At 44.3% G+C, this 27866-nt stretch overlaps 1 protein-coding gene across 1 annotated transcript in view; it reads left to right on the forward strand.

Annotated features, from left to right (window-relative positions):
* LOC147728381 (uncharacterized) overlaps positions 1 to 27866 on the forward strand; it is a 301676-nt gene that overhangs the window by 240972 nt on the left and 32838 nt on the right. The window contains exon 7 of the mRNA XM_086962165.1: positions 23555 to 23735. Coding sequence (XP_086818291.1) covers positions 23555 to 23735 — 181 coding nt within the window. The remainder of the gene's footprint in view (positions 1 to 23554; positions 23736 to 27866) is intronic.

Raw genomic sequence — 27866 nt, forward strand, 5'->3', positions numbered from 1 at the left:
CCTTTAAGAAGGACCGGAACCATTCAAGGGCTAATTCACCAGTCCCTATGGCCTCAAGTCGTTTCAGCAAGATATTGTGTGAGACCGTGTCAAAGGCCGCGCTGAGATCCAACAGGATCAGCGCGGCACTTTGACCAGCATCCAGGACACCTCGAAGGTGTTCCGTAGTGGTCAGCAGAGCCGACTCAGTGCTGTGACCTGGTCTGAAACCGTTTTGGGAGGGGTCCAGGACATGGTTTTGCTGCATGTGATGGGATAGCACTTTGTTTACGTGAGCTTCAGCCAGTTTCGACGCCCAGGGGAGCAGTAAAATGGGTCGGAAGTTTTCTGGCTTAGTGGGATCCAATGTGGGTTTTTTAATGATAGGGGAGACCCATGCAAATTTCCAACAGGTGGGGACTACCGCTGAGGAAAAAGAAAGGTTAAGTAGGTTGGCAAGCGGGGGAAGGAAGAAATCAAGTGATTCCAGGAATTTAGTTGGTCTCATGGGGTCTGCGGGGGAACCAGACTTAACCTGTCTACACAGTTTAGCAAGGTCGTCGGGCGATATATCAGGTATTCTTAACAGTTTCGATGTATCCGCCGCCGCATAGGGGGTGTTAATGGACGTAGCACCATCATGTGGAAAGGACGTATAGATCTTCCTCACTTTTTCAATGAAGAAGGTGGCAAGATCTTCGCATTGTTTCAAGGAGGTAATACAGGAGCCTGGGCTGGGGGTTTTATGGAGGCTTTGAACTAAATTAAAGATGGTTTTGGTGGGGTTGGAGCTATGTTCGATTTCCTTTGCGTAGAAGGAGGCTCGAGTAGTGCGAATCGCCTTGTGATACGTGCGTAGTTTAAATAGGTAAAGGGCTTTGTCACTATCTAAGTAGTTTTTCCTCCATTCGCGTTCGGCTTTCTTGCACTCTTTTCGCAGTGTTTTGAGCGTATCATTGTACCATGGGTTGGAGGGGGAGCTGCGGGTTTTGGTCCATTTAGCCGGAATTAAGGCGTCAAGCCCTGTGACAATCCAGTCATGGAAAGCGGCATATGCTATATTAATATCTCTGTTCTCGTCAGGGAGGTGGAATTCTCCTAGGTGTTTGATGAGGTCTTCGGAGGAGAGTTTGTGCCATGGTCGTTTGTGGCTGGAGTTGGTCACGGCTTTGGTGGGTGGTTTTTTTGCCGAGATGGAAAGTTTAACAAGAAAGTGGTCAGTCCAGCCCATGGGTTCAGGGGGATCAGCCGTGGCTTCTAGTAAGTTGGAGAAAATGGGGTCTAATATGTGCCCAGCAATGTGGGTGGGGGAGAGAACCAGGGAGTTTAACTGCAAAGCCGTGAGGTCGGCTAGCAGATTTTTAATGATGGGGTCTGTCGTGGAGTCAAAGTGGAGATTAAGATCGCCCAGAATGGTGAAGTTGGGGGAAGATACTGCCAAGGTGTGGGATAGTTCTAAAAGTTCTTCAATAAATCTGGCCGAGGGGCCTGGTGGCCGGTAGATGTGGAGGCCAAAGAGGGTGAATTGAGGGCAAATGGCAATCTTAAATCGTGCACATTCGCAGCCCCAGATATCTTCTTTTGTGAAGGAGCAGTTATATATAGTTCGGTATACAACAGCTATTCCGCCGCCCCTAGAGTCTCTGTTGATCACTTTCATGGAGAAACCATGTGGCAGCGTAAGATTAGAAATGCTAGTTTGGTCATTATGGAGCCAGGTTTCACATAAAAACAGGATATCTGGGTTTTCGTCCGTTATGAGGGTATTAACTTCTGCATGATGCTTTACGAGAGATCTAACGTTCAGTTGTAGAACCCGGAGGGCAGGCAACTTGGGTGTCGTTGCTATACAGCTTGCTAGGCTGGGTAAAGGCGTAGTAAATTTACAGGACTCACAGGGAAGAGCAGTTTGTCCGAGGCAGCCTCCGAGCTTGTCGCATCTGGTGTTGGCGTTTAGTGCGTGGAGATGATCTCTGTCATAGCTGACTCTGATCTGGGGATTTTGTGCAGGGGGACTGGCGAGAGGCGATGTCTTGGCGATGACGGGCGCAGACGGGCTTGCCTTCGGCGCGCAAACGGCGCTCCCGCTGCGCTCGTCCGCTGCGCTTCCTGTAAGTGCACATTTATCTCGAGAAAGGGGTGTGGCCTCACCGGGGGCATGGTCAGCGCGCACGCCTGCCCTGATGGCGGCCGCTTTGGGTGATTGGATTGTGTGATGAGAGAGCGCGACTTCAGCTAATCGCCAGCTGTGCGCTCCGGTCTGAAATCAGGTAAGATGTCAGCCGTGTTTAAAAACACAGTACGTGACACCACACCACACAAGAGAAATAACAATATTAAAAAGGCTTTAGAGCTTCGAAAATTAGTACCGCCAGATCCCGGCTTCCGCCTCAGGACTGGGAAGGATTATGCTGTCACCGCTTTGATCGGCGTTTTTCAGCTGGTGGTCTCCCTCACCCAGGCGCCTGAGTCGGCCGCCTCCAACTTCATGGCATGCATGCAAGAATTGGCTGCATGGATGGCTAAGAACTGCCTGAAGTTGAATGGCGACAAGAGGGAGGTGTTTGTGGTGGGAAGGGCCCGGACTGTGTGGTCATCGGCATGGTGGCCCTGAAGGACTGGGTTCTTTAAGACCCAGCGGTGCCAGGGCACAACACCTGAAACCTTCGTGGGTAACCTGCTCCGGCGTACGAATGACAGAGACACGGGACACTTCCTTCGGCGTCAAAGATTCAAGGTTTATTTGCTGCAGGGAACACAGAAATCACAGGAAGTACATCGAGTGTAGTTCGGGGAGACTGCTTCAAATTGGTTCTGTGGATCGCTCCTTTTATACAGTTTTTACCCATAGGACAACATGGCACACAAAAGTTTACAACCCGGTTCCCACCATTATCCCCCAGAGGGGTAGCTTTGGTCACTTTGATACACATGAGGCCCGGAACATAAGTGCGGAAACATTTGGTGGTTCCCAACTGTAAAAACCCATCTTCCCAACATTAGCGCATTCCAATCGGCAGTAAAACAGATCGAAAATAGGAACAAGGACAGGTGCAGAGGAAGACGGAGACAGTGGGGAGATCGGGAAGGGTGTAAAAGAGGAGGTATCGGGAAACACGAAATACAGGCATCAAAGGGACGTGCCTAATGAGATGCACGGCTGAGACAATAAACCGGTACGGCAAGATGAGCCTCGAACGGGGCCATCTGTCGTACAGTATCATCCCCCTCGTCATAAAGACACTTACAAAGGACATGCGTCTTCCGCAAATATCTTGGGAGTCCCAGGGTCGCGAAGCGGACAGCGTCCGTTCGCTGGCTACTTGAGGGCAAGAGACAAAATGGATGCCGTATCTAAGATGGAACCCGTGGGTACAGATGAAAAACCCGCACAACAAACGAACGGTTTAAGTTAGCACAGCGAAACTGCGCACACTTACTAAACTCGTCATTTGCGGTTCATAGATACCAGACTCGACCACATTCGTGCGAGTCGAAAACACCACTTACAATTGTCACAGAACCTCAGACGCTCCTTTTGCCCTCATGTAGGCAAGCACTAGTCGGAATCATATTCGATATTCATCAGACCATCTAGATGTTGCTGTAGCATAGCTCTGTCCAACCGAGTCCCCTTGGTAACAGGTGGTTGTCTCATACACGTTGTAGCACAGAGGCCACATAAGGCAGGACCACACTGCACACAAAGGCAACACGTGAACAGGAACACTACAACGACTCCGATGATCATCAGAATCTTCCAACCCCAAGTCGACATCAGGCCCCAAAACCATCCAAGTAGCGTCCAATCCCCTACATCCACGTGTATGGATTCGGAGATCTTATGCAACCTCAAGATGGCTTGATAGACAGTAGGAGCGTTATCTGGAATGAAAATGCAGCAGCTCGAATGGATCACCTTACATACCCCACCTCGATCTGCTAAGATGACATCTAAAACCATACGGTTTTGTAACGTCATAAGTCTCTCCGCCTGAAGTTCTGTGGTGATATTGCCAAGGGCACTGGCAGTAATATTAGCTGTTGATTCTACCACTCGAGTCAACTGTCTCAGGTTCCTACTATTAACCATAGGTCCCCAAAACGGGAGGAAACCTTTGAAAAAGTCTCCTGCCTCTTGACCGGCAGTATCCTCTTCGCTAATTACACCTCGCACAACTCTAGTCTTATGATAATCGGCATCTACAGTGAACGTCGGAGGCAACAAATTTGCAATGAAACATGAGCCCATGAAGTCAGCGGGCAACCATGCGTATGCACGATCATAACAGATAAAGTATGTACCCTTGGCAGCCAGAAACACAGGGGACGAGAACATCGGCAGAATGTAATTTTCAGTGCAAGCACTCGCTCCAAGTCGGGCTTGCGATCTTCGGCCACGACCCATAAGACAAAGATTACCAGTGTGGGGTACGACCCATATCGGAGGCGAGCTTTTAAGCTGCTTTTCGCTAGTGAACACACTATATTCACCTCTACTTAGGACCCTATAGGCTTGTACCTCTTCTTCGGGAATAAGCGAGGGATCATAGATATCACTATGTAAATCCTCTATTGCTATCGACAAAGGTTTTTGATACGAGGTAGGACCAGAGTAGGGGGAACGTGGTTCTCGAATGGGGTGGAAACCCAGTGCGCTTCGAAACATTGTTTGAAATGCTCGAGCTGACCCTTGGGAACTATACGGTAACACCAGATATGGAATTCCCTTATCCGTAGTATGTGGCATCAACCCACACACCCAACAATTAGTAGTGTTAACCACTAACTGATGCTGATGAAGGAGCTGAATAAAGGAATTGTTGCGGAATTCTACACGTCTAGCCTGTTCGTGTTCCGGTAACATATGAAAGGAATGAGGAGAAGCAGTGGAGGTAAGTTTAGGGTCAGGAGTGGGAGTAGGTGTAGCAGAAGGTAAGAAGTAAGACATCGTGCAATACACCCCACCCGCCAATAATGCAGAAACAGTCAAAAACAATACGAATATTTGGAATATAAAACATTTGGTACGACTAAGTTGCTGCAACTTGAATCTATGAGCCTGAGCTTCTTCCAAATCATTCAGCTTCGAGAATGCCATTCCCTACGACCGTCCGCAACGTTTCTTGACGTACTTCGTTCTGTGTAGCAATAGTCAATCCCTAGGAGTTCCCAGGAACCGACGGCCTTTAACCTAGCGTCAAGACCTACTATCCAGAAGGAAGTACGCGCGCGGCCCTACGGCCTTTAATGCACAATATGTATATATGCAAAAACAAAGTCTCTCAGCTGTGAAAGCAAAAAGTATAAGGAATGAAACTCAATATATATGTACAAAATAATTACAGTGGTACGAATGTTCAAACTGATCATGGAAAACGGGATAATGCAGTTGTCAATACAACAAAGCAGGATCTTTTATTAGTCTTTAGTGCTAGATCGTAGAAAGTATCGAGTTTTCCCAGGACGTGTCTGTTCGTCAAACAAAGGATCCGTTGAAGGGACAACGTCCTGTTGATCAGCTGAATGTTCTGGTCTTGAGTCTTTTGCTGACAATTGTTCAACAGTGTCTCTCTGCTGCACTGAGGATTCTCCGACAGGCTGTGCGTCGCTAAAGGGTACAAACGCCGGCAACACTTCGGTTTCAGTTAATGCAATGCCTTTCCTCACCCACGAGTCTGCTGGCAACGGGATAGGGACCTTTTTGGTATGGGTGGCATGCACCCAATTCTTGCGTCCCTCGAGACGAACAGCAGTCCTCGTGGCAAGGAGAACCTGATAGGGTCCAATAAACCTCGGGTCCAGGTTATTCTTGCGTGAAAAATTTCTCGTCACCACCCAATCTCCGGGCTGGAGCTGGTGGCCTGGACCCTCCGTCTGCGCCGGCAATGCTTCGTGAACCTGTTGGTGAATTAACCTCAGTTTAGCAGTCAAGTCATGAAGATAATCGATCAACATTGGGTGCTCAAGATCACAGAACATTCCTGGCCTAGGAACCCCCCCAAACATTCGCAGGACGACCGAACACTATTTCGTAGGGACTAAGCCCTACTCGGGAGTGTACAGTCGCCCTAGTTGACAGTAATGCTAAAGGTAAAGCGTCAGGCCACAAAAGACCAGTCGTAGCCTGAATCTTCGCTAGCTTTAGTTTGAGGGTGCCGTTATACCCTTCAACCAATCCAGCTGACTGAGGATGATTGGCGCTGTGGAATTTCTGATTAATTCCAAGGCCCTTACACACACTCTTCATCACACTACCCACAAACTCACTTCCGTTATCTGACCACACGACTCTAGGCATTCCATTCCGAGGAAAATATTCCTTCAGCAGGATTTTCGCAGTAGACAAAGCAGTATTGTCTTTGAGAGGATAGGCCTCAATCCATCGGGAGAATGCGCAAACCACAACTAAGACGTATTTCAGGTTATTGCATCGCTCCATATGGATGAAGTCCAATTGAATCACCTCAAAGGGGCATGAAGGGGGAGCAAAACTGCCAGGAGGAGTTGGGGTTCCTTTGCCAGGATTGTACATCAGGCACACCATACAATTCTTCACCAGACGTTCAGCACATTTCGTGATACCATCATTCTTCCACACAGGAGACAACAATTTACAAATACCTTTCGCGCTAATATGTGCTAACCCATGCGCCATTGTCACAACGGCCAGCACATACGCATCCGGTAACATCCATCTTTTCTGATCGGACAAATCAATCCAACAACCATTCGCATCCAACTTTCCCGTACTTTCTTTCCACTTCGCCTTTTCAGTCTCGGTGGCCTCATTCTGAATTGCTTTCACACTCTCGATAGTGTCCTCGCACATACTCGATTCTGTAGGCCACCTAACCGAACTCGTCACGTACATTCGAGTGCTAAGGTTCCGGGCAGTCTCCTTAGCAATCTCGTCCGCAAACGCATTACCACGACCAACATCATCCGTCACCTTACGATGCGCACTACATTTAACAATCGCCACTTGCTTAGGCAACGTAAGTGCATCCAAAAGATCATTCACAAGCTGGCCATGCTGAATCTTCGTACCATGCGACGTCAAGAAACCTCTCTCTCTCCACAATCGTCCAAAACTATGTGCAACGCCAAATGCGTATTGGCTGTCGGTAAACACATTCACACGTTTCCCTTTCGCTAACACACACGCTCTAGTAAGAGCAATCAGCTCTGCAGCTTGGGCAGAATTCTGATTCAACCTTGCAGTCTCAACAACAGTATTCAACGTTACAACAGCATAAGCAGTAGTCACATCGCCATTCGGCAACTTAAAACATGACCCATCCACATACAATGTACCATCCGGATCTTCCAATGGGGTGTTTTTAAGGTCCACTCGACCTTTTGTTTCTTCCTCTGTCCTCAAGTAGCAATCATGTTCTGCTACTTCATTTGAGTCTGTGCTAATTGGTAACAAAGTTGCCGGGTTCAGAACATTACAACGTTTTATTTGAATGTGGCTTGCCAACAGCGTCAACTCGTAACCAGACAACCTCGCACTCGTCAAGTGCTGAGTTTTCGTCCGATTCAAAAGAGTATCGACTGCATGCGGAACCATCACCGTAAGCATATTATCCATGACCAATCCTGCTGATTGTCGGATGGAGACCGCGGCTGCCGCTGTTGCTCTCAAACAACTCGGCAATGCTCTAGCTACCGGGTCCAAGGTTGAGGAAAAATATGCACATGGACGTTGCTTACCACCAAAAGGTTGCGTTAAGACACTCAAAGCACAACCTTCTCTCTCGTGAACATATAATGTAAACGGCTTGCTATAGTCAGGAGTACCCAACACAGGAGCCGAACACAATGAATCACGCAGTTCAGAAAAACTTTTCTGACATTCTTCCGTCCATGGTAAAGGAGTCGAAACATCCTTGCACGTAAGAGCCACTAATGGTTTCGCTAGCAATGAAAAATTTGGAATCCATTGCCTGCAGTACGACTTGATACCTAGAAAGGCACGCACATCTCTTTGGGTTGTTGGCACAGCCATGCGCGCAATTGCTGCAATTCTCTCTGGGGTCAACCTCCTTCCCTCCTTTGACAATAAGTGACCTAGATAGGTTACTTCTTGACAACAATATTGGAGTTTAGTAGGTGACACCTTGTGATTTAACTCACAGAGATGTTGCAGCAACGACACCGTAGCAATTTTGCAAATGTCCTGAGTATCAGCAGCTACCAATAGGTCGTCGACGTATTGGATTAAAGCCGCACCAGCCGGCAACCTAAACGCATCCAGTTGACCCTTCTAGGCTTGACTGTAAATCGATGGACTTTCACAGTAGCCCTGAGGAGCGCGTTTGAACCGGAAGCTGCGTCCACCAAGAGAGAAACCGAAAAGGTCTCTGCTCTCCTCGGCAATCGGGATGCTGAAAAACGCATTTTTCAAGTCAATCACCGAAAACCACGATGCAGAAGCTGGAATCAGAGTCAGTAGCGCCGTGATGTCAGGCACAACGGGGAATTGAGGAACCACAATTTTATTCACCTCCCGTAAATCGATAACAAAACGATAAACAGGTGGTTTTGAAGGATCAGTCCGTTTAAGAATGGGCAGTACAGGGCTGTTGCACACGTTTCCCCGAGTCTCCTCAATAACATCTTTCTCGATCAAATCGTAGATGATCGCTAACAGTGCTCGTTCACCATCAAGGGAGATACGATATTGGGGAATACGTGGCAATCGCACATTAGATTTCAACTGAACAACATATGGGGAGATATCAAGTAGGCCCACATCATTTGGACCCGTTGCCCACAAAGACGCAGGAAGAGAACTCAATTCCGGTGGGAGCTTATCGAGGGACAAGTACATGGGAGAGACAACCCTCTCTCCTAACGTAAGCTTCACACCCGCAGGAGAACAATACAAAGTCGCAGACAAACGTTTAAGCAAATCCAGGCCCAAAAGATTTTCACCACAACCCGTAGTCAAAATCAACGGAGCTTCTAGCTCACGTGGCCCAATTTTAAGGGGCAAAGGGCGCGAAACTGGATTGCTAACGGGGGCGCCAGAGAATCCAACGGAAACATTTGTTAAGCCAGACAAAGGTGCGCCAGGGAGTTTCGAATGCTTAATGGAACTTTTCGCTGCACCAGTGTCCAACAGAAAAGGCTCAACGACGCCCGATGTAGCAACTGCGACGTAAGGCCCTCTCTGATCAACCGGAACTGATACCACTCCCTCTCCTTGTCTTTGGCTGTCCTAGTAATTACTGTCGTCAGTTCCCTGATCGACGTAATAATCATCTACATTGTACTGCGCAGATCGTCCTTGCGACGATCCACGTTGATCAAAACAATTATCGGAATTTGATGAGTTATCTGAGCGATCGTTCTGAGTACCACGACCTCTACCACGTGGTGTCTGCTGCGAACCACCACGACCTCCTCTAGACGAGTTACCACTATTACGTTCATTCAAAACAGGACAATGGAATTTAATGTGACCCTCTTGTCTACAATAAGCACATTGATTGTACCCTAACGAAGATCTTTGGGAAGAGGAGTCATTACGAGATTGTGATCTATTAGATTGCGGTTGCGATCTATTCTGTTGTGAATTATTCTGATTTGAACGTGGGGGATACGCTTGCTGAAGCAACACTTTAGTTTTTAGCTCTTTCGTCTTTTTCTCAGCACGGTCGCTCTCTTCTTTCTCTCTGTTCTCATAATATTGTGCCGTAGCCAATATCTGAGCTGAAGTAGAAACGGCCCATGCACTTTCTGAATTCCTCAATTTATTGCTCAAATCGGGCAGTAAGTTCGAAACAAATTTATCCACGAACAACCTTTGACCACCCTCAGTGCTCATATCCTGGCCACTATGGTCGATGAATGCCTCCTCGAACCTCGTAAAGAAGTCGGAGACACTCTCGTCCTTTTTCTGTTTACAAGCTGACAATTTGTCCCAATTTACCCTCATAGCTGGCATAAGAGTTTTCATTAACGTTATTATTCTTTGAGGGAGAGCAGTAATCAACTGTTCAGGCTTAGCACCACCAACTTGCAACCCATCCGCCGCTATAATGGCCGCCCAATCACCACCTAGTTCGTTTGCGTGATTTTCCTGACGAATCTTAGCCCATACCGGTTGCGGTACAACATTGCCAAACAGCATGTCAATATCGGCAAGATTCATTATCGTAGCGTCTACGAGCTGCGATAATTCCTCATAATACCCTGCAGGATTTTTGCGAGGGTCAGGCAAAGATTGCTTCACCTGTAAAACTTCCGAGCGTTTCCATGGGAGATGAATCCATACTCTCTGAAAATGCGGCGGAACAATAGGAATAGCAGTAGCATCACCTGGCATCCACACTGGTGGAACTTCGCGCATAGGAAATTGACCAGAATCATCTGGCAGTCTTTCGACATCCTCAACAAACAAGGCTTGGGGTATAGGAGTGGGACGAAAAGATAACAATCGTTCAACAGCACGTCGAACATTGGTATCCACTATCAGTCCAGCCGAGAACTGGAGCTGTAGATCAGACAAAGCGGCCAGCACCTCGTCAGGTGCGTCGGCCGATATCTGATCACGAAGAACCTTGCACATTTCCTCGAACACAAATCTCTGGGTTGGTATATTGAACTGACAAAACGTGTCGAGTACGATACGAGATGGATTTCTAAGGGGGTGCGTCATCCAACCCATCGCCATATTGTATAGCGAAGCACGTTCCCTGTTACCAGGAAGCTGACTACGTCTCTGAGGACCATCTGAACCAGCGGACCCAAGAACAGGTCCGAGTGAATGAAAGAAACTAGCCGCAAGAGGAGAATTGCGACTACGAGTAGAGGGAGAAGCATAGGACACAGGACTAACAAGTGAAGGAGTAGAGACAGAAGCAACAGCAGGAGTCAACAGAGCAGGAGCAGTAGCGTGAGCAGGAGTATGGGGAAGCGGAGGAGCAGTAGGAATAGAAACAGATGAAGGAGCAGGAACAGTCGGAAGAGCGGGTGCAGGTTGAGGAACAGGCAAAGGAAGAATAGGTGCAGGAACAGGTACAGGGGGAATCACAGGGGCTGTGGTACCCTGTACGTACGGAGGTGGCGATTTCATAAGATAGGACATTAAAGGATCCTCAACTGCCTCTTCCTTCTTTTCCGACTCCGTAGGCAAAGTAGGATAACATTTATCTATAGTCATACGCTGTAATCTGTCAAACACTTCCTTTTCCCTAACCTCCTTATCATGCTGGAACTGCTCTGCTTTCTTTACAATGGTACCAGCACTATCTCGCTGATTTCGCTTAGTCTGTCTGATTTCTTTCTGTCGGGCTTCTTTACGCCACAACCGAAAGGCATCAAACATGGCCGGCCTTGACTTTTTCGCGAACAATTTAACCTCTAGATTATCTAAGATCGGTGCCTCGAAGCTACCATGCGGTGGCCAGCGAAGGTCACCGTCCTTCTTTGTATATTTGATCCAGTATTCATTAAAAGTAATCGGGCCTAGCCCATGTTTGCTATACAGTTCATACGTGGGAGTTCCAACCGGCGGTATCGGACACGAGTCCTCCAGTCGGGAATCCATACCACAAGGCCTGAAACAACTAAACAAAGTACTGCGACCAGGCATCTTGCACACTAGCCGAGTTTCACAAACTTCAAGGGTTACGGGATTTACCAAGTCCCAGCAAAGAACAAATACCCTCGGTTTTTGGCGGCTGCAGTCGTCAAATACCACAACAAAGTACGCTGGCAAAGTGTCACCGACAAAAACACTCACACAGCGTCAACAACAAAAACACTCGCTAAAGTGTCAACAACCAAGAACTCTGGGAGCGACCCACAAATACTTAACTCAAAAATCGATGGCGTCTCCAGGAAGGCCCGTCAATCGTCTCGCTATACCAAGGTCTACGCCAGGCGCCAAAACAGGTCTACAGTCAGGGCAGCAGTCCGTCGCAGCCGTCAGGAGGCGGGAATCTTCGCGGGAAAAGTCTTCGGGCCACTTATTTCGACAACAGGATCGATGAAGCGGAGTGCACCTTCCCTCGGAGATTTCACACGAAGTTCCTCACGATCGTCGGGCTTGGACCGGTACCACTGATGCAGCCCGACGTTGGGCGCCAACTGAAGGACTGGGTTCTTTAAGACCCAGCGGTGCCAGGGCACAACACCTGAAACCTTCGTGGGTAACCTGCTCCGGCGTACGAATGACAGAGACACGGGACACTTCCTTCGGCGTCAAAGATTCAAGGTTTATTTGCTGCAGGGAACACAGAAATCACAGGAAGTACATCGAGTGTAGTTCGGGGAGACTGCTTCAAATTGGTTCTGTGGATCGCTCCTTTTATACAGTTTTTACCCATAGGACAACATGGCACACAAAAGTTTACAACCCGGTTCCCACCATTATCCCCCAGAGGGGTAGCTTTGGTCACTTTGATACACCTGAGGCCCGGAACATAAGTGCGGAAACATTTGGTGGTTCCCAACTGTAAAAACCCATCTTCCCAACATTAGCGCATTCCAATCGGCAGTAAAACAGATCGAAAATAGGAACAAGGACAGGTGCAGAGGAAGACGGAGACAGTGGGGAGATCGGGAAGGGTGTAAAAGAGGAGGTATCGGGAAACACGAAATACAGGCATCAAAGGGACGTGCCTAATGAGATGCACGGCTGAGACAATAAACCGGTACGGCAAGATGAGCCTCGAGCGGGGCCATCTGTCGTACAGTATCATCCCCCTCGTCATAAAGACACTTACAAAGGACATGCGTCTTCCGCAAATATCTTGGGAGTCCCAGGGTCGCGAAGCGGACAGCGTCCGTTCGCTGGCTACTTGAGGGCAAGAGACAAAATGGATGCCGTATCTAAGATGGAACCCGTGGGTACAGATGAAAAACCCGCACAACAAACGAACGGTTTAAGTTAGCACAGCGAAACTGCGCACACTTACTAAACTCGTCATTTGCGGTTCATAGATACCAGACTCGACCACATTCGTGCGAGTCGAAAACACCACTTACAATTGTCACAGAACCTCAGCCCCAGGACTTGGGGGTGGCACCTATGCCCTGTGAGCAGGCAAAGAATTTGGAAGTTTGGCTAGACCCCAGCCTTTCTTTCGACTATAAAACCAGGCAGGTGGCAGGCGCCTGCTTTGGGATATTGAAGGTCCTGCGCAAAACCCTGGACCTACTACCTGTGGCAGCTAGGAAGATCCTGGTTCATGCTTTGGTGACGTCGCGCCTGGAATACGGTAACATCTTTTATCTAGGCATGCCATCCAAGTGTTTGCTCCGTCTGCAGAGAGTGAAGAATGCGGCAGCCCGCCTCATCTTGAGGTGCCCGAGAAGGTCATCGGCCAGGGCAGCTCGGGCTGCGCTACACAGGCTCCCGATAAAAGAAAGAGTCACTTTCAAGGCACTTTGTGTCTGCCATCGGATCCTGCAGGGAAAGGCCCCTTCGTATCTGTCGGAACTCCTGACCCCCTATGTCCCCACACGTCTGCTGAGGTCAGGTGGGGCAGGCTTGGTGTGCGTTCCTGCTATCAAGAAAGCCAGGATGGGAGGTCGGTCTTTCCACCTACTGGCTGCCAAGCAATGGAATGCTCTCCCGATGGAGCTCCGGATGGAGGCCCAGGAGAGTTGCTTCAGGAAAAAAATAAAAATGTTTCTCTTTCCCCAAGTATAGTGGGGCGAGGGTAGTGGGTTTCTGTATTCTGGCTAACTCTACCGCAGCGCGGGGACACACTGGCATTAGTGTAACCATTGCGCTTTATAAATGGATCTATTATTTATTATTTTAATATTATTATTATTATTAGCAAGAACCTCATTAAAAGTATTGCAAATTTAGGGGCAGGAAACTGCTGCTAAAACAGCGATAATGGGCTTGCTAATATGCATTATAGAATTCCAATAGAAGCCCAGGTTAGATGTCCTGCACATCTAACCTGGGCTTCTATTGGAATTCGATAATGCCTATTAGAAAGCCCATTATCGCCGTTTTAGCGGCAGTGTCCTGCCGCTAAAACGGCGCTAAGTTTATTGAGGTTCTTGCTAATATGCCCCATAGTCCAACAGCATGTCAGAAGATTCCTAGTACCGGTAGTCAGGCCGCTGCTGGATCCTGACCAACCCTCCCCAGCAAGCAGCTTCTCCTTCCTAAAGTTTAGATTGCAGCTGAGTCCATGCATATGTGATGGGAACTGGATCACAGTTACTCAGCAATACCTGGACCAGATCAGAGACCACAAGATAGTGACATGAGCAATCCAATCCAGAGCCGGGTATGCCCACGAGGTCACCTGCGGGATCACCATGATTTTTTCCACATGAGGATATCCCACCTACCATGGCCTGTACTGTGAACCCTTGAATACTTGCTAGGAATGGGTGTCTAGTTGTGAATATTTCATGCCTCCCTACCTGAAGTGCTGGTGCACTTCATTGACCATGCTGTTTAATCTCACTTTTGTAACGATATGCTGGCTCATGGAGGGAGTGTTGATTACATATCATTAGAATCATATTTCTTATATACTGTGATTATACAGACCCAAGCAGATGAGTGATAACTGTAATGACTGTATTGTTGGATATATAAAAAACAATAACATCTATTTACAAAAAAGGAAGATAGCGGTATGAGCAGGTAACATCAACCCACAGCCAGCCCAGGAGAGGCTGAGAGAAAATATCACTTCAATGGCTTCCTACTCCTACTTTTGTTTTTTGTGGTTCTCCGAATTCAGCTATGTCAATTGTATTGCCCATCCAATGGCTGCCTTGGAGCTACATTTGATTTAAGCTGCTAGTAGGAATTGTAAACTAGCAAATGTATATGATTTCACTGTTTGTGTGTGTCATATAAGACTGTGGGGCATATTATCAAGGACCAGTGTTAAAATTATCACCATTTTATCGGTAGGAAACTGCTGATAAAACAGCGATAATGGGCTTGATAATACGCCCTTGTTAATTCCTATGAAAGCCCATGTTCTGGTGTTAACATGGGCTTCTATGGGAATTAACAAGGGCGTATTATCAAGCCCATTATCGCCGTTTTATCGGCAGTTTCCTGCCGATAAAACAGCGATAATTTTAACACCGGTCCTTGATAATATGTCCCTCTGTTCCTTAACTGCCAACACCACCCTTATTTTCGGAGTTAGAATTATTTTTCTCAGCAGACTTTGATTCAGAGAAGTAAAGAGAGAAAGAGGCAGGAGGGAAAACAAACGAAAACAGGACAAAGGGAGAAAGAAGGGAAGAAAATGAACCTGCAATAGAGAGATAAAGAGACAGAATGTTTAGGGTAGTGGAAGAAATAGGCATGAGATGGAGTCATCTCTAGGCTCTTGGTATTCTACAGAATTCTTCAGCACAATCAGTAGGCACCGTAAGTAAAGATTTGTGCTTGTGTATTTATTGTTTAACAATTTTTCTTACATATTAAACATTGCTGTATATCTAGTGATCTTGAAATTCTTTTACAAAATATGTGTCCAATCTCATTTATGGAGACCCTGATTTTTATTAAATCATTTTGGATTTTAGCCATGTTCTGTAATATCGTGGGAGGGGGGATATTAGAATGTCCTTGTGTAACTCTCAATGAAACTATGTCTTGGGGATCACACCAGAGCAGGGCCAATCTCAAATTGGTACAGACTACAGGGGGTATTGCGCGGATGATGAATGGCTCCACATACCGACCATTGGGGCCGCTCATCCAGATCTACAAGGCACAGGCTAGGGGTGCTACTATGTACGGGGCGGAATTGTGGGGACATACATCCTGCCGCAGTCTGTCCTTGACCGAGAATAAATTCATCAGACAGATAGTTGCACTCCCGCCCAGCAACCCGCTTCTTCCCTTGAGGCTAGATCTGGGTTTGCGTCCCATAGCCGACGAATTAGGCTTGAGACCCATAGCCTTCTGGCGAAGGCTGTGGAGCAGCGATGAACTTCTTGCCTACAGAGCGGAACTAGCGGAGCTGTTGACCCATCCGAAAGCGCTATTGATCCCCTGGATAAAATACATCAAAAACTCCTGTATGACACTGGGGCTACCCGACCTTTGGTCTAACCCTGCAAATGCCTCATTAAACATCTCAAAGAGAGCTCTGGCTATCGGTTATCATGAACAAAAACTAGCCACGGCCCTTGACAGCCAGTGTGAAGGGTCACTAACTTCTGTATTTGTGCAAAGCAAGGACTTGTACAGGTTGGAGAGGGTTCTAGATGCCATCTCCGCCGTGCTGGCCAGGAAGCTGTTTCTCCAAAGGAGATATGGCACATTGCCCCTACGATCTTTTACCAGCTCCTGGTCATCACCCCCCTCCACCAAGCAGTGCCCGGCTTGCGCTGCCGCAGAGGAAAGTGATCTACACGTGGCTCTGTTTTGCCCAGTGTACAAGGCAGCGAGGAAATATTGGCTCCTACCATTGATTAGAAACCTGGGTTGTAGGGAGTATCTCCCAATGTATAGAATTTTAAAAACTGATACCTCTAGCCTAACCGTGTTTGTATTGGCAAAATTCCTCACCAATGTCTGGCACACCCGCACCCGTATTTTGAAGACACAGGCTCCCTTTTAAATTTTAAGGTCCACAGTTCCTTTTAATGTAATTTTATCAGTATGTAAGCTCAAGGTTTTACATTGTATAAAAAATGTATCGATTGATTATGTTTGATGATTTTACAGTGTTTATATATGTTTATTGTTTATCTTTGATGGCCAATGGCCGAAATAAAGATTGAATGATGATGAGAATGTCCTTGTGAATTGCACTCAAGCCCAACCCTCCCAGCCACAGGCCACTTTGGTATGGCTCATATTTTATGTTTGTTTCCTAAAATACCACCAAGCGAAGAAGCTGTTGCTTTATAGCCATTATTACTCAGTGGAATACCCCCTACACTCATTGTTTCTATTGAGCACACATTTTTCCTGATTACCGCACATTATGTTTTGTTAGTGGCAGCTCTATAGCTAACAATTTAGAGGTGGCTCCTCCATTTGAGCGGAGGAGCGTCACCCCACAAACAAAACCACCAGGCCAGAGCTGAAAAATAAAATAGCGATAAAGTCTATTTATTACCATTTTATTTTTCGAACTGAGCGTCAGGCCATTGCTACTGAGTGGCAGAGGGAGCTTTGTGCTCTCGAAGTTTAAAATGCACGTGTCTTTTAGGCCAGCCATCTTCTAACGGCCAGCCAGGCTTGCTTTTTTTAAACCTCTCTAACCCTGATGTTTTAAGACAGCTGGGTTAGAGAAAGGAAAGGTCTCTAATTTTCTTTTGAGGGCTGATAGAGGCCGCTCCTACCAATTCTAGAGCTGCTTTCATGCTGCATGACAGCAGAGCCAAAATCAGCTTGTGAGTCAGGAGCCTGCCTGCTGCCTGCCTCGAAGAGAAAAATCGAGGGGGGCTTTGCAATCATGGAAAAGGTAAGTGCCTTTTATTTTGCATTTTGTTATGTGCCTCCTCCCGCCCCACCACTTTCTGGACATGCCAGCCTCTACTGACACAGTCTCCCCTGTAGCACTGTCATTCAACATGGCCTTGTATACCCTGTGGCTGTCGATCAGTAATGACAATATATTTGGAGAGTAATGCAAAAAAAGTACCATTTAACACAAAATATTAACACTTTTTCATGGAAGGTAGACTGATTAACCCCCTGTCCTGAAGGTTTAGGCTCCCTCACTGTCACCAAAACCCTGCAAATCTGAAAGAGCTTCTACACGGGAGTGCTTTGCGTAGCTTCATAAAATCTTTATGAGAATTCTGCGTCACGCAGGTACCATTTTACATGGTGCAAAAGTGACGTAGGGAACTCATAAATAAGCCCTCAGGTTTAGAATAGGGCTGTGTGAAAATGTAATCACAATAGGGACATCCTCGATTTTGCCCAACTGTGCTTTCATAAAAGTATGTCTACCAAAGTTTATGCTTTTTTGTACTTCATCTTTCCTTTGCATATACACTGAACAAGAAAAGCTGTGGGGGATGTTTACCAGTCCCTATCCAATGAGAATGTCACTTTTTTAATGTGGCTTAACGCTGCCTTGTAAATAAGGCACGCTTTCAAGCTATACTTAGGGTGAAAGGGGTGGGCAATGAGTGTTGCAGTACATGTTCCACCGCAACACCCATTGATTTTGACACTGCCCCATATTTACAAGAGTGACGTAAATATGGGGCAGGGCCAAAATTAAGACCAGGGAAAACATGGTCTTAACAGGGCTCAACGAGGAGAAATACTTATTTCTCCTAGTTGTTGCTGATTTTATGTGTGCTGTATTGTGAAGAAAACATAAAAACAGCAAAACACAATGCATGATTGGTTATGTGCAGGAAGATGTCCCATCCTGCACATAAACAATCATTTAAAAAATGGCGAGTTGCAACTTCTATGTGTGCTGCACAAAGCAGCACACATACGGTGCAGCCTTGCGTTTCGGAAGTGGCTGAGCGTGGCATTAAGCCAAGAAGGCCAAGGCAGCGCTCCATCACTTCTTTGCAAACATGCCCCTATATTTTACCTAGTTTGACTTCTCATCCACTTTACAGCGTGTAAATGGGGTTCCATGTGTTTATCTCATGACCAATAAGTACTTTGAGATGAATCTGAGGAGATTAATCATGCGTAAACATGGCGAATCGTGAATTCCAAAGTGTTTATTTTTCCATTAATATCAGATTCAATTCTTCCTTTAAAGCCAATGCTAATCTTATTTTTCTTTGCGAAAATTTAAATCTCGTGGCCTTTTTTCTTTTAGCGTGATGATGGGTGTGTTGCCTTATCTACAAATCTATTATCCCAAATACCGTTTTTCTTTTTTTAATTTAGAATATTAAAATATAATTATTATTTAGTTATTTTTTTTTAACTGTAGTACGGGGGACGCCCTCTACAGCCATGCCCTCATTTATATTGGCCTTTTATACCTAATACCTTCTATCTTTCTTTCTTTAAATAATCTATATGTATATGTGAATATGTATATGTATATATGCACTGATAAGGATCATCTCGGCCAAATTAAGTAAACAACACTCCAAACGTTTGATTATGACTACACCCAGCAATTTTAATTGGCTAGGACAGGGAAGACACAGTTTCAAGCCCTATGCAGTCTTTCTATTACACTTTCAAACCTCCCAATGTTTAAAGTTTGTCTTTTTTGCCATTTTGAATCGTTTGTCTATATTTTCTATCTAAATTTGTGCTGCCTTGCTTATGCCGACAGTCCTTTATCTTTCTCTTTTTTTCTTTCATTCCCCACCAAATCGATATTTTACCATCAATTTTGCATTCTTAGGAATAGTCAACAATAAAATAGAGGAATACATTTAACTACCGCTAGATGGCAGTAGCCAGCCATTATTTGTAATACATTGTTTGCAGTGGAGATTAAGGCAAAGACTTGGGAAGGTGGAAGTAATACTTGTACTTTATGGCATTGCTTTTAACCTAAATTGCTTTAATGAGGTTCAAATTCCAAGTTATATAGCTTTATTATTGCCTCATGATTCAGTGAAGTCCATTGATAACCTTATCCATGGGCATCCAGACAGAGATGATGAACAATGCAAAATATTTTAGTTAAAGAAGGAACATATTTATTCATTCACTTAAGTATGCATTATTTTAATTAATACGAGCTCCACCCTCATGAGTTTCAGATAAAGGTAGGGCGTGTATTTGTTGCAGCCCTTTAATGGTATTAATAATGAAGGAGTAATTATTGTCAAAGCAAGGCAGGCTTAGCAATACACGTGTACAGAAGGGCTATTATGTGAAAATAACCCTGAAGATCAAATAAATAGTTTATATTGCCTATGTCAGTTTAGATAAACATGCTTTATGAAGATAAATAATGTAAAAGACACATACATAGCGTATTTAGTGTTAAAGAAAAGCCTAGATTAAGAAACACGTTCGATGAAATATTCAATAGGAGAGAGCAGAGTCGGATTGGGACCAAAAATGGACCTTGGCTCCCAAAAAAGTGGCACACATTCGTGGATCATGACCCTTCATTAACTATTATTTGGTTAGTGCTGGGGCAAACCTTTGGAGATATTTGTGATACACGAGGCAGCGTTCAGCTTGTAGGGTCAGTAACATTGGTGCAGTCCAGAAACCTCATTATCCCACTGCAATTCATTCTTCTTCATGTCTATGAGTCTCCCTTCAACCTTTCTCACCCTCAGATCCCTGAGTCTCCTCTCGGCCAGCAGGCTCTAAGGCTCCTGCTCAGACATGGGGATTTTCACCACCCATGGGCCATTTAGGTCTTCAGACAATCCTGTTTACTTGTATGTCTGGCTTCTATTCACTCTCAATGGACTAAGTGACCTGCTCATCCTAAGACAGTGAGACTGTTTCTCCATCAGTGGGTCCCAAATGATCCTCTCGCTCTCACGATCCACGAGCTCAGTTCCATTCTCAGGGCACCGGGACACTTCCTTCTGGAGGCAACTGGCTGCGCTTTACAAATCCTGAAAATAATCAATCAGTTAAGTGGATCCACTGAGGCTCCTGCAGAGACTCAAACTCCCAAGGCTCCAGCTCACACTGAGGTCCCCAGAGGCTACTGTTCACTTTCATGTCCCATTGTAATCCTATTTACCCTCTGGTCCTCTTATATTCCTGTTCACTATTAGGTCCTGTATCTCTTGCTCACTCTTACCCAGAGCCCTGCTGATACCATGAGATATGCCACGGCTTCTGTTTACTGTCAGCTCCCCTGGTGCTCGGCACAAACTAAGGCCCTGAGATCCCAACTCATCACCAGGTCTCCTAAGCTTCTGCTCAACCCTAAGCCCCACAGGCTCCTCCTCACTCTTAGGGTCCATCAAGGACCCTTTCAATTTAGTTCTCCAAGGCTCCAGCTTGCCTGGAAGTCTACTGGGCTACGGTGTCACTCTCAGTTCCCCAAAACCCTGGCTAATCCTCTTGTGGACCCCAAAACATGTAAGCACCTGTTTATTCTACATGGTCTCCAGGCTTACTCTTGCTGACATCCTAGGTCTTGACTCACACATGACATCATGGAGCAGGGATACATTTTGATCATCGACACATGCGGTAATGCTTCAGGAACTCATCCTTTCCTTCCTTTCTCAGGAGGCTAAGATCAGCTACCTCCCTTCTCCAGGGCTGCCTACAGTAGAATAGTTTCCGAAGAGCAAGTCAGTGGCTAAGGCTTCAATGGGCATCTTCCCACCCAAAATCATCTTTTTAAATAATCTGAAGCAAGTCTTTGGGTACATGGAGTACATGGAGTATGCTGCACAAGAACACTACATAAAAGCAAACAAAGACTTTCCCCATGAGTAAAACATCTGGTACAGTAGAGGTGAATAAACTATTGAGCTAGTCTGCAGAAAATCAGTGATGTATGTGTTCATGTGCAAAGTACAGGTCAGTGGAATGGATTTCTGGAGGGTCAAATCAACTTTTCATACTTTCAAGACAGTGAAGTGGGTACCAGTGCACTGGATAATGAAACCCCCCATTATTAAGAAACATTCCAGTTCATGGTGTGCATTGTATGAAAAGCCACTATTTGTGCCAACTCTGGTAGGCCAGAAACCATAGAAACAGCAACAGCATAACAGAAATGTTGAAGTTTCTGCTGCTTTTACCATTGCTCTCCAGAAAAGAGTGATTGGAATAACAGTTTTACTCGGGGCCCTTTTCCGTATTACCCTTAAATTCTCCTATAACCTGAAAGGAGGGGTAAACTGGTGAACTGAGGGCAGGTTGGCTCCTTTTCGTGATTAAAGTGAGAACGGGTAGTATGTGTGTGATTTAAAAGAGGAAGACAGATAAAATGGAATTTAAATCTTTGGCACTGCCCATGACCCTGTGTCATCCAGCTGCTCTTCCCCCTACCACGCTTTCTCATCGTGCCTCAATAATTTTGAGCTTGAAGTTGACAGGGTAGCCTGTTGGCCCAGCACACTCCATGCATGGCTGGCTATGACCTGGCTTAAAAACAATAATTGCAGGGGGGTCTCCTTTAAGTTAGAAGAGCTTGCGCCTTTATGGCCATATTTATCAAGGGGTGCATATTTATCAACAGGTGCAGGCAACACAACTCTTAAGATGCAAGTTATTAAGCCACACACCTTAGGTAGTTCTGACTGGCTTGATACATTTAGAGTAACTAGGTACAGCACTAATTGCTGTGTTTCGATAATCTACACCAGTGAGGCGTTCCATGGATGGTGCGTGGGTGTTCTCACGCAAAACCCATGGGGCCTCGTTTATGAAAAGTGACGCATCGTTCCATGAAAACAGCGATGCGTCACTTTTCATTGCGCCCTCCTTGCGACACCAATTATGCGTCATATTTACATTATGACGCATCATTGCGCAAGGAGTTACAGATACGTCAGTATTTCTGACGTATCTGTAAGCGCAAAAGTGACGCATTGCTGGAGTGTGTCACATAAGTGACGCAACTCCAGCAATGCGTCCTTTCACATGGGGAAATCCCCATGTGAAAGGACCTGCGTCAGTCTTACGCCTGCTGTGAGGCAGGCGCAAGATTTTGACGCAACGGCGTCCTAGAAGTGACGCAGTGAAATCTCATAGATTTCACTGCTTCACTTCTACAACCCTTTCTTGCGTCAATACGCCCCCCTTGCATACATTATACCTGGTTGTGTTTTTTCCTGTTTTATTCAGGACATTCTGCCATCAGTGGATGGAATTGTCTAAAAATAGTGGAACCATTTGGCCTTTTTGTCTTTTCTTCGTTCAGACCTTAGTATGTGTCTCAGGCCTCTACTTCTAAGAGAGAGCAAATCATTACCAGTAATGGCCCCCGCACCGGCCTTTAATGGTCTATTATTGCACTCCGCCAGTTATAAATGGTTGTCGAGGTACTGAATGTACCAATGACAGGCTAATTGTGCTGACGAACCGGCCCAAACAAGGATGTACTACTCCACGATATATGAAGGGAATGTGATTGCATATGCGCAACCTCAGCATAAAGTAGGATTACTTTCCTGAGGATAAATTAATTGTTTTCACTTTTGGGAAAGTGTTGGTATTGGTTGATCAAAATGTATTTCTAAGGTTTCTACCATGTAATAAACACTTTTCTAAAAATGTAAATGTTTTTGAACTGCTCAAAAAGCTGAGATTTTATAAGTAAAAGTTATGAAAGTTGCGGGTGACGGTTCACTACCATTTCCCAACCTTTAGAAATCATGTTTATAACGTTTGAATGTTCCCGAATGAAAAAAAAATGAATTAAGATATTATGGGGCTTAATTTCAAGACCGCTTGCGCCACTTTTGCGTCACTTTTAACATGGGGTAAGTGACGCAAAGGTGGCGCAATGGGCTTGTAAATCTGCCCCTATGTTTCCATTTTTAGGAGGTTATTCTGCAAAAAAAACAGCATAAAAAATGTACAGTTTTATAGGTGTGAAATTCAGAACTATATGCAGTTCCATTATCACAGTGCCCCATTGTCTGGGGCCTAAGAGTTTCTAAAGAGACACCACTGCTCACTTACTCTATGTTCTTACAATGTTCTTTTATGCCTTTTTACACCTAGGGATTGGATGCAAACTTGTTACAGATTTCGCAACTTAAAGATGATTTCTATTTTATTGAGAATTATTTAAATCTTACCGACAAGGAACACTTCCATTTTGATGAGCCATCCACTGTGCCATCTTTTAAGGAAATGAAGAACGTTCCAAGTACCACAGGACTTCCGCCAGCGGATTCAACAAGTAGGTGAAACTCCGTGGGCTACATGTGGATTTTAAAATTAAGAGCAACCTCTTTCATGCCTCATGTCACCCTCACATGATCGTTAAAGACACCTGTTTGGGTTGTTCACATCAAGTTTTACTGGGTAAACACGTGTACGTGTGTATTACTCATTAATACAATACACATCACTTTCCAAAGTCCTCCTTTGAAAATGTCATGCATTGAATAATGCATGCTTGTTTAGGATTAGGGATTTAAGAAAATGGCTCAAACGTTTCAAGGTGTTCTTCATTTTTTAAGTTCAAAGAGAATTTTATTTGGTAAAAAGAGAAGAAAACAGGGTGTCAATATAAAGTACAAAAAAACAACAACAAAAAAAATAAAAAAAATAAAAAATATATGGATCTATGACAGAATTTCGACAGACAGAATTTCGACCTACACAAATATCGGCGTAATTATATCGATAGCAAAAATATCGACGCCCTATGTACAACATGGTAAGTACCAAAATATCGAAAAATTAATATCGATGTAAAAAATATCGTTGTTAAATATATCGATTTTTTTTAAATTTAAAATAACATAAAAAAACTGTAAATAATACATAATAATTACTTAAACATATTTAAATATATGTAATAATTGTTAAAAAAAATAATAATACATATTTAATAAAAAAAAAATATATATATATAATATATAATTACTTAACAATAATTACTATTCCCACTCCAGTGGGTGCAACAGTAGGGAAAACTGACCCTGAACACTAAAAATACCCCTTTACCCAAAAACCTAAAACTGACCCTGAACCCTAAAAATACCCCTTTACCCATAAACTGAAAACTGACCCTGAACCCTAAAAATACCCCTTTACCAAAGAACTGAAAACTGACCCTGAACCCAAAAAATACCCATTTACCCAAAAACTGAAAACTGACCCTGAACCCTAAAAATACCCCTTTACCCATAAACTGAAAACTGACCCTGAACCCTAAAAATACCCCTTTAGCAAAGAACTGAAAACTGACCCTGAACCCTAAAAATACCCCTTTACCAAAGAACTGAAAACTGACCCTGAACCCTAAAAAATACCCCTTTACCAAAGAACTGAAAACTGACCCTGAACCCTAAAAATACCCCTTTACCCAAAAACTGAAAACTGACCCTGAACCCTAAAAATACCCCTTTACCAAAGAACTGAAAACTGACCCTGATCTCAAAAAATACCCCTTTACCCAAAAACTGAAAACTGACCCTGAACCCTAAAAATACCCCTTTACCCGAAAACTGACCCTGAACCCTAAAAATACCCCTTTACCCATAAACTGAAAACTGACCCTGAACCCTAAAAATACCCCTTTAGCAAAGAACTGAAAACTGACCCTGAACCCTAAAAATACCCCTTTACCAAAGAACTGAAAACTGACCCTGAACCCTAAAAATACCCCTTTACCAAAGAACTGAAAACTGACCCTGAACCCAAAAAATACCCCTTTACCCAAAAACTGAAAACTGACCCTGAACCCTAAAAAAACCCCTTTACCCAAAAACTGAAAACTGACCCTGAACCCTAAAAATACCCCTTTACCCAAAATTAATTAATATTACAAATAAATTACTTCCCACCCTATTCCCCTATAAACCCACAACCCGCTCCAGTAGTAAAACATATAATTTAGTTAAAAATACACATAAATTATCAATTAATTAATCAATTAATCAATTAAAATAAATCATTGCCAATTAATATTTAATTGCAAAATAAATTAATCATTGAAAAATAATTATTTAATTACAAATAAATTACTTCCCACCCTATTCCCCTATAAACCCACAACCCGCTGTGGTAGTAAAACATAATTTAGTTAAAAATATACATAAATTATCAATTAATTAATCAATTAATCAATAAAAATAAATAATTGCCAATTAATATTTAATTGCAAAATAAATTAATCATTGAAAAATAATTATTTAATTACAAAGAAATTACTTCCCACCCTATTCCCCTATAAACCCACAACTCGCTGTGGTAGTAAAACATAATTTAGTTAAAAATATACATAAATTATCAATTAATTAATCAATTAATCAATTAAAATAAATAATTGCCAATTAATATTTAATTGCAAAATAAATTAATCATTGAAAAATAATTATTTAATTACAAATAAATTACTTCCCACCCTATTCCCCTATAAACCCACAACCCGCTGTGGTAGTAAAACATATTATTTACTCTTATATAATTTTTAAATTATAAAAACATATTAAACACATATTATAACAATTAATTTAAATACTTAACTTATATTTCCAACACATATTAGTAAATCGAAATTACTTACATCGATATATATGCTATCGATATTAGTAATTTCGATATATATGCTATCGATATTAGTAATTTCGATATTACTTACCTTAGGGTCGATATTCTGGCCATCGATATTCTGGACATCGATATTCTGTCCCATCGATATTAGCAACTCGATATTAGTGTAGGTCGAAATTAAAAACTCGATATTTTGACTGTTTACCAAAATATATAAATATATATATATATATATATATATATATATATATATATATATATATATATATATATATATATATATATATATATATATAATGCGTTCTTCATTTTAATTCTGTTTTTCTTCTGTATTGTGTCTCTCCATCTTCAGCGCTCCTTAAAAATAGGTTACATTCATATGTTTTTAGTGTCATTGATATCAGAATGTAGCCAGCATGTGCTGGAAACTGTTGGAAATGCATTGACTTCTTCTAGACTGTGCTAGAGAAATCCATTGAATGCCCGCTAGGCTGTGCCAGAGAGGGTATTCACTCCATTGCAATAAGATTTCCATTCTACTGACATCCCTCCATGTATGGCCATAAGCAGGGGCGGCTCCTCCGCTAAGGTGGCGGAGCATCGCCCCACTACTCGGCGAGCAGTTAAAAAAAGAATAACGTAATGTTATTATCATTTTATTTTTCCATTCCTGCTTAGGTGCGGGGCAGGGCGGGCATGAGCAGGGGCCAGGGGGAGGAGTGGTAAGAACACTAAGGTGCTGATTGCAGGTTTGACGGTGCAGCTGTGGGACTGCCCTGCCGCCGCACCGCCAAACCTGTGTGAGAATCGCCCAGTGTATTATGACTTTTTTAGTAATTGGCAGGCAATTCTTTTACATTCCCATGGCAGTGCCTATAAGTTTGACACCGCAATAGGAATGTCAAAGGAAGTTCCAGCACGGCATGGACTGTGAAGTGCCCCACCTGTGCGCATCCACATTGAGTGAGACGTGGAGGAAAGACCGCAGGTCATAATGTGATAGTCTGAAGACCGCCACCGCCGCCCGACCACAAATCTGGTGTCCAAGGTCCACTAGACTCGCAACTAGGCCACTTTGCATGTTCCCCACCAGCTGTAATGTACAGCCTGGGTGGGGAACATGCAGAGCCTCCCAGTCCCTCTCTCAGCGGAGAACCACGGCACTGAAACCAATCACAATGCTGCTGTAACGCATCATCATGATTGGCTAGGGGAGTCTGGGAGCCTGTGTACTTTCTGGTTCCTGCTTCCTGCTCCTGGAGTCGACTGAGGATCCGAAGAGGACTCAAAGATGGCGGGCGGCCTGCATTTAAGTGTTTTTATTCTTATTTTGTTTCATTTACCACCCCTCCCAGCCTCCTCTTCCCTGCCAGACACCCCCATTAAGTAGCAGCCACCACTAGCCACAAGTGTAATGAAAGTCAACATGTCGATTTCTCTGTGATAAGAACGGTGTGTCTTTGGAGTTAGCAGTTTTCGACCAGGTCTAAGCGCTATAACCCACTGTTTAGCATTGTGGTATTTGATCTGGAAGTCTATCAGAACTGATAAGCTTTACAGCATTTTTGTGGTCTTCAGAGCCACTTTCAACGGCTCAAGTAGCAGGTACTGTTGAATTGTGAATACATTCATTTGGGGACCTATTCATGTCTTCATAAAACTGTGCCATCAAAGTTTTAGATTAATGAGTCTTTTATTAATTCTTGGTTCAGAGGACCCACATTCATATTCTGTAATGTCTCCCCTAAACAACTAATTTCCAAAAATGCCTCTTCTAACAATCTATATCTAGTTGTTTTGCTCTCCA

The sequence above is a fragment of the Lissotriton vulgaris genome, chromosome 3_1 (assembly GCF_964263255.1).
Source record: "Lissotriton vulgaris chromosome 3_1, aLisVul1.2, whole genome shotgun sequence".
Taxonomy (NCBI): Eukaryota; Metazoa; Chordata; class Amphibia; order Caudata; family Salamandridae; genus Lissotriton; species Lissotriton vulgaris.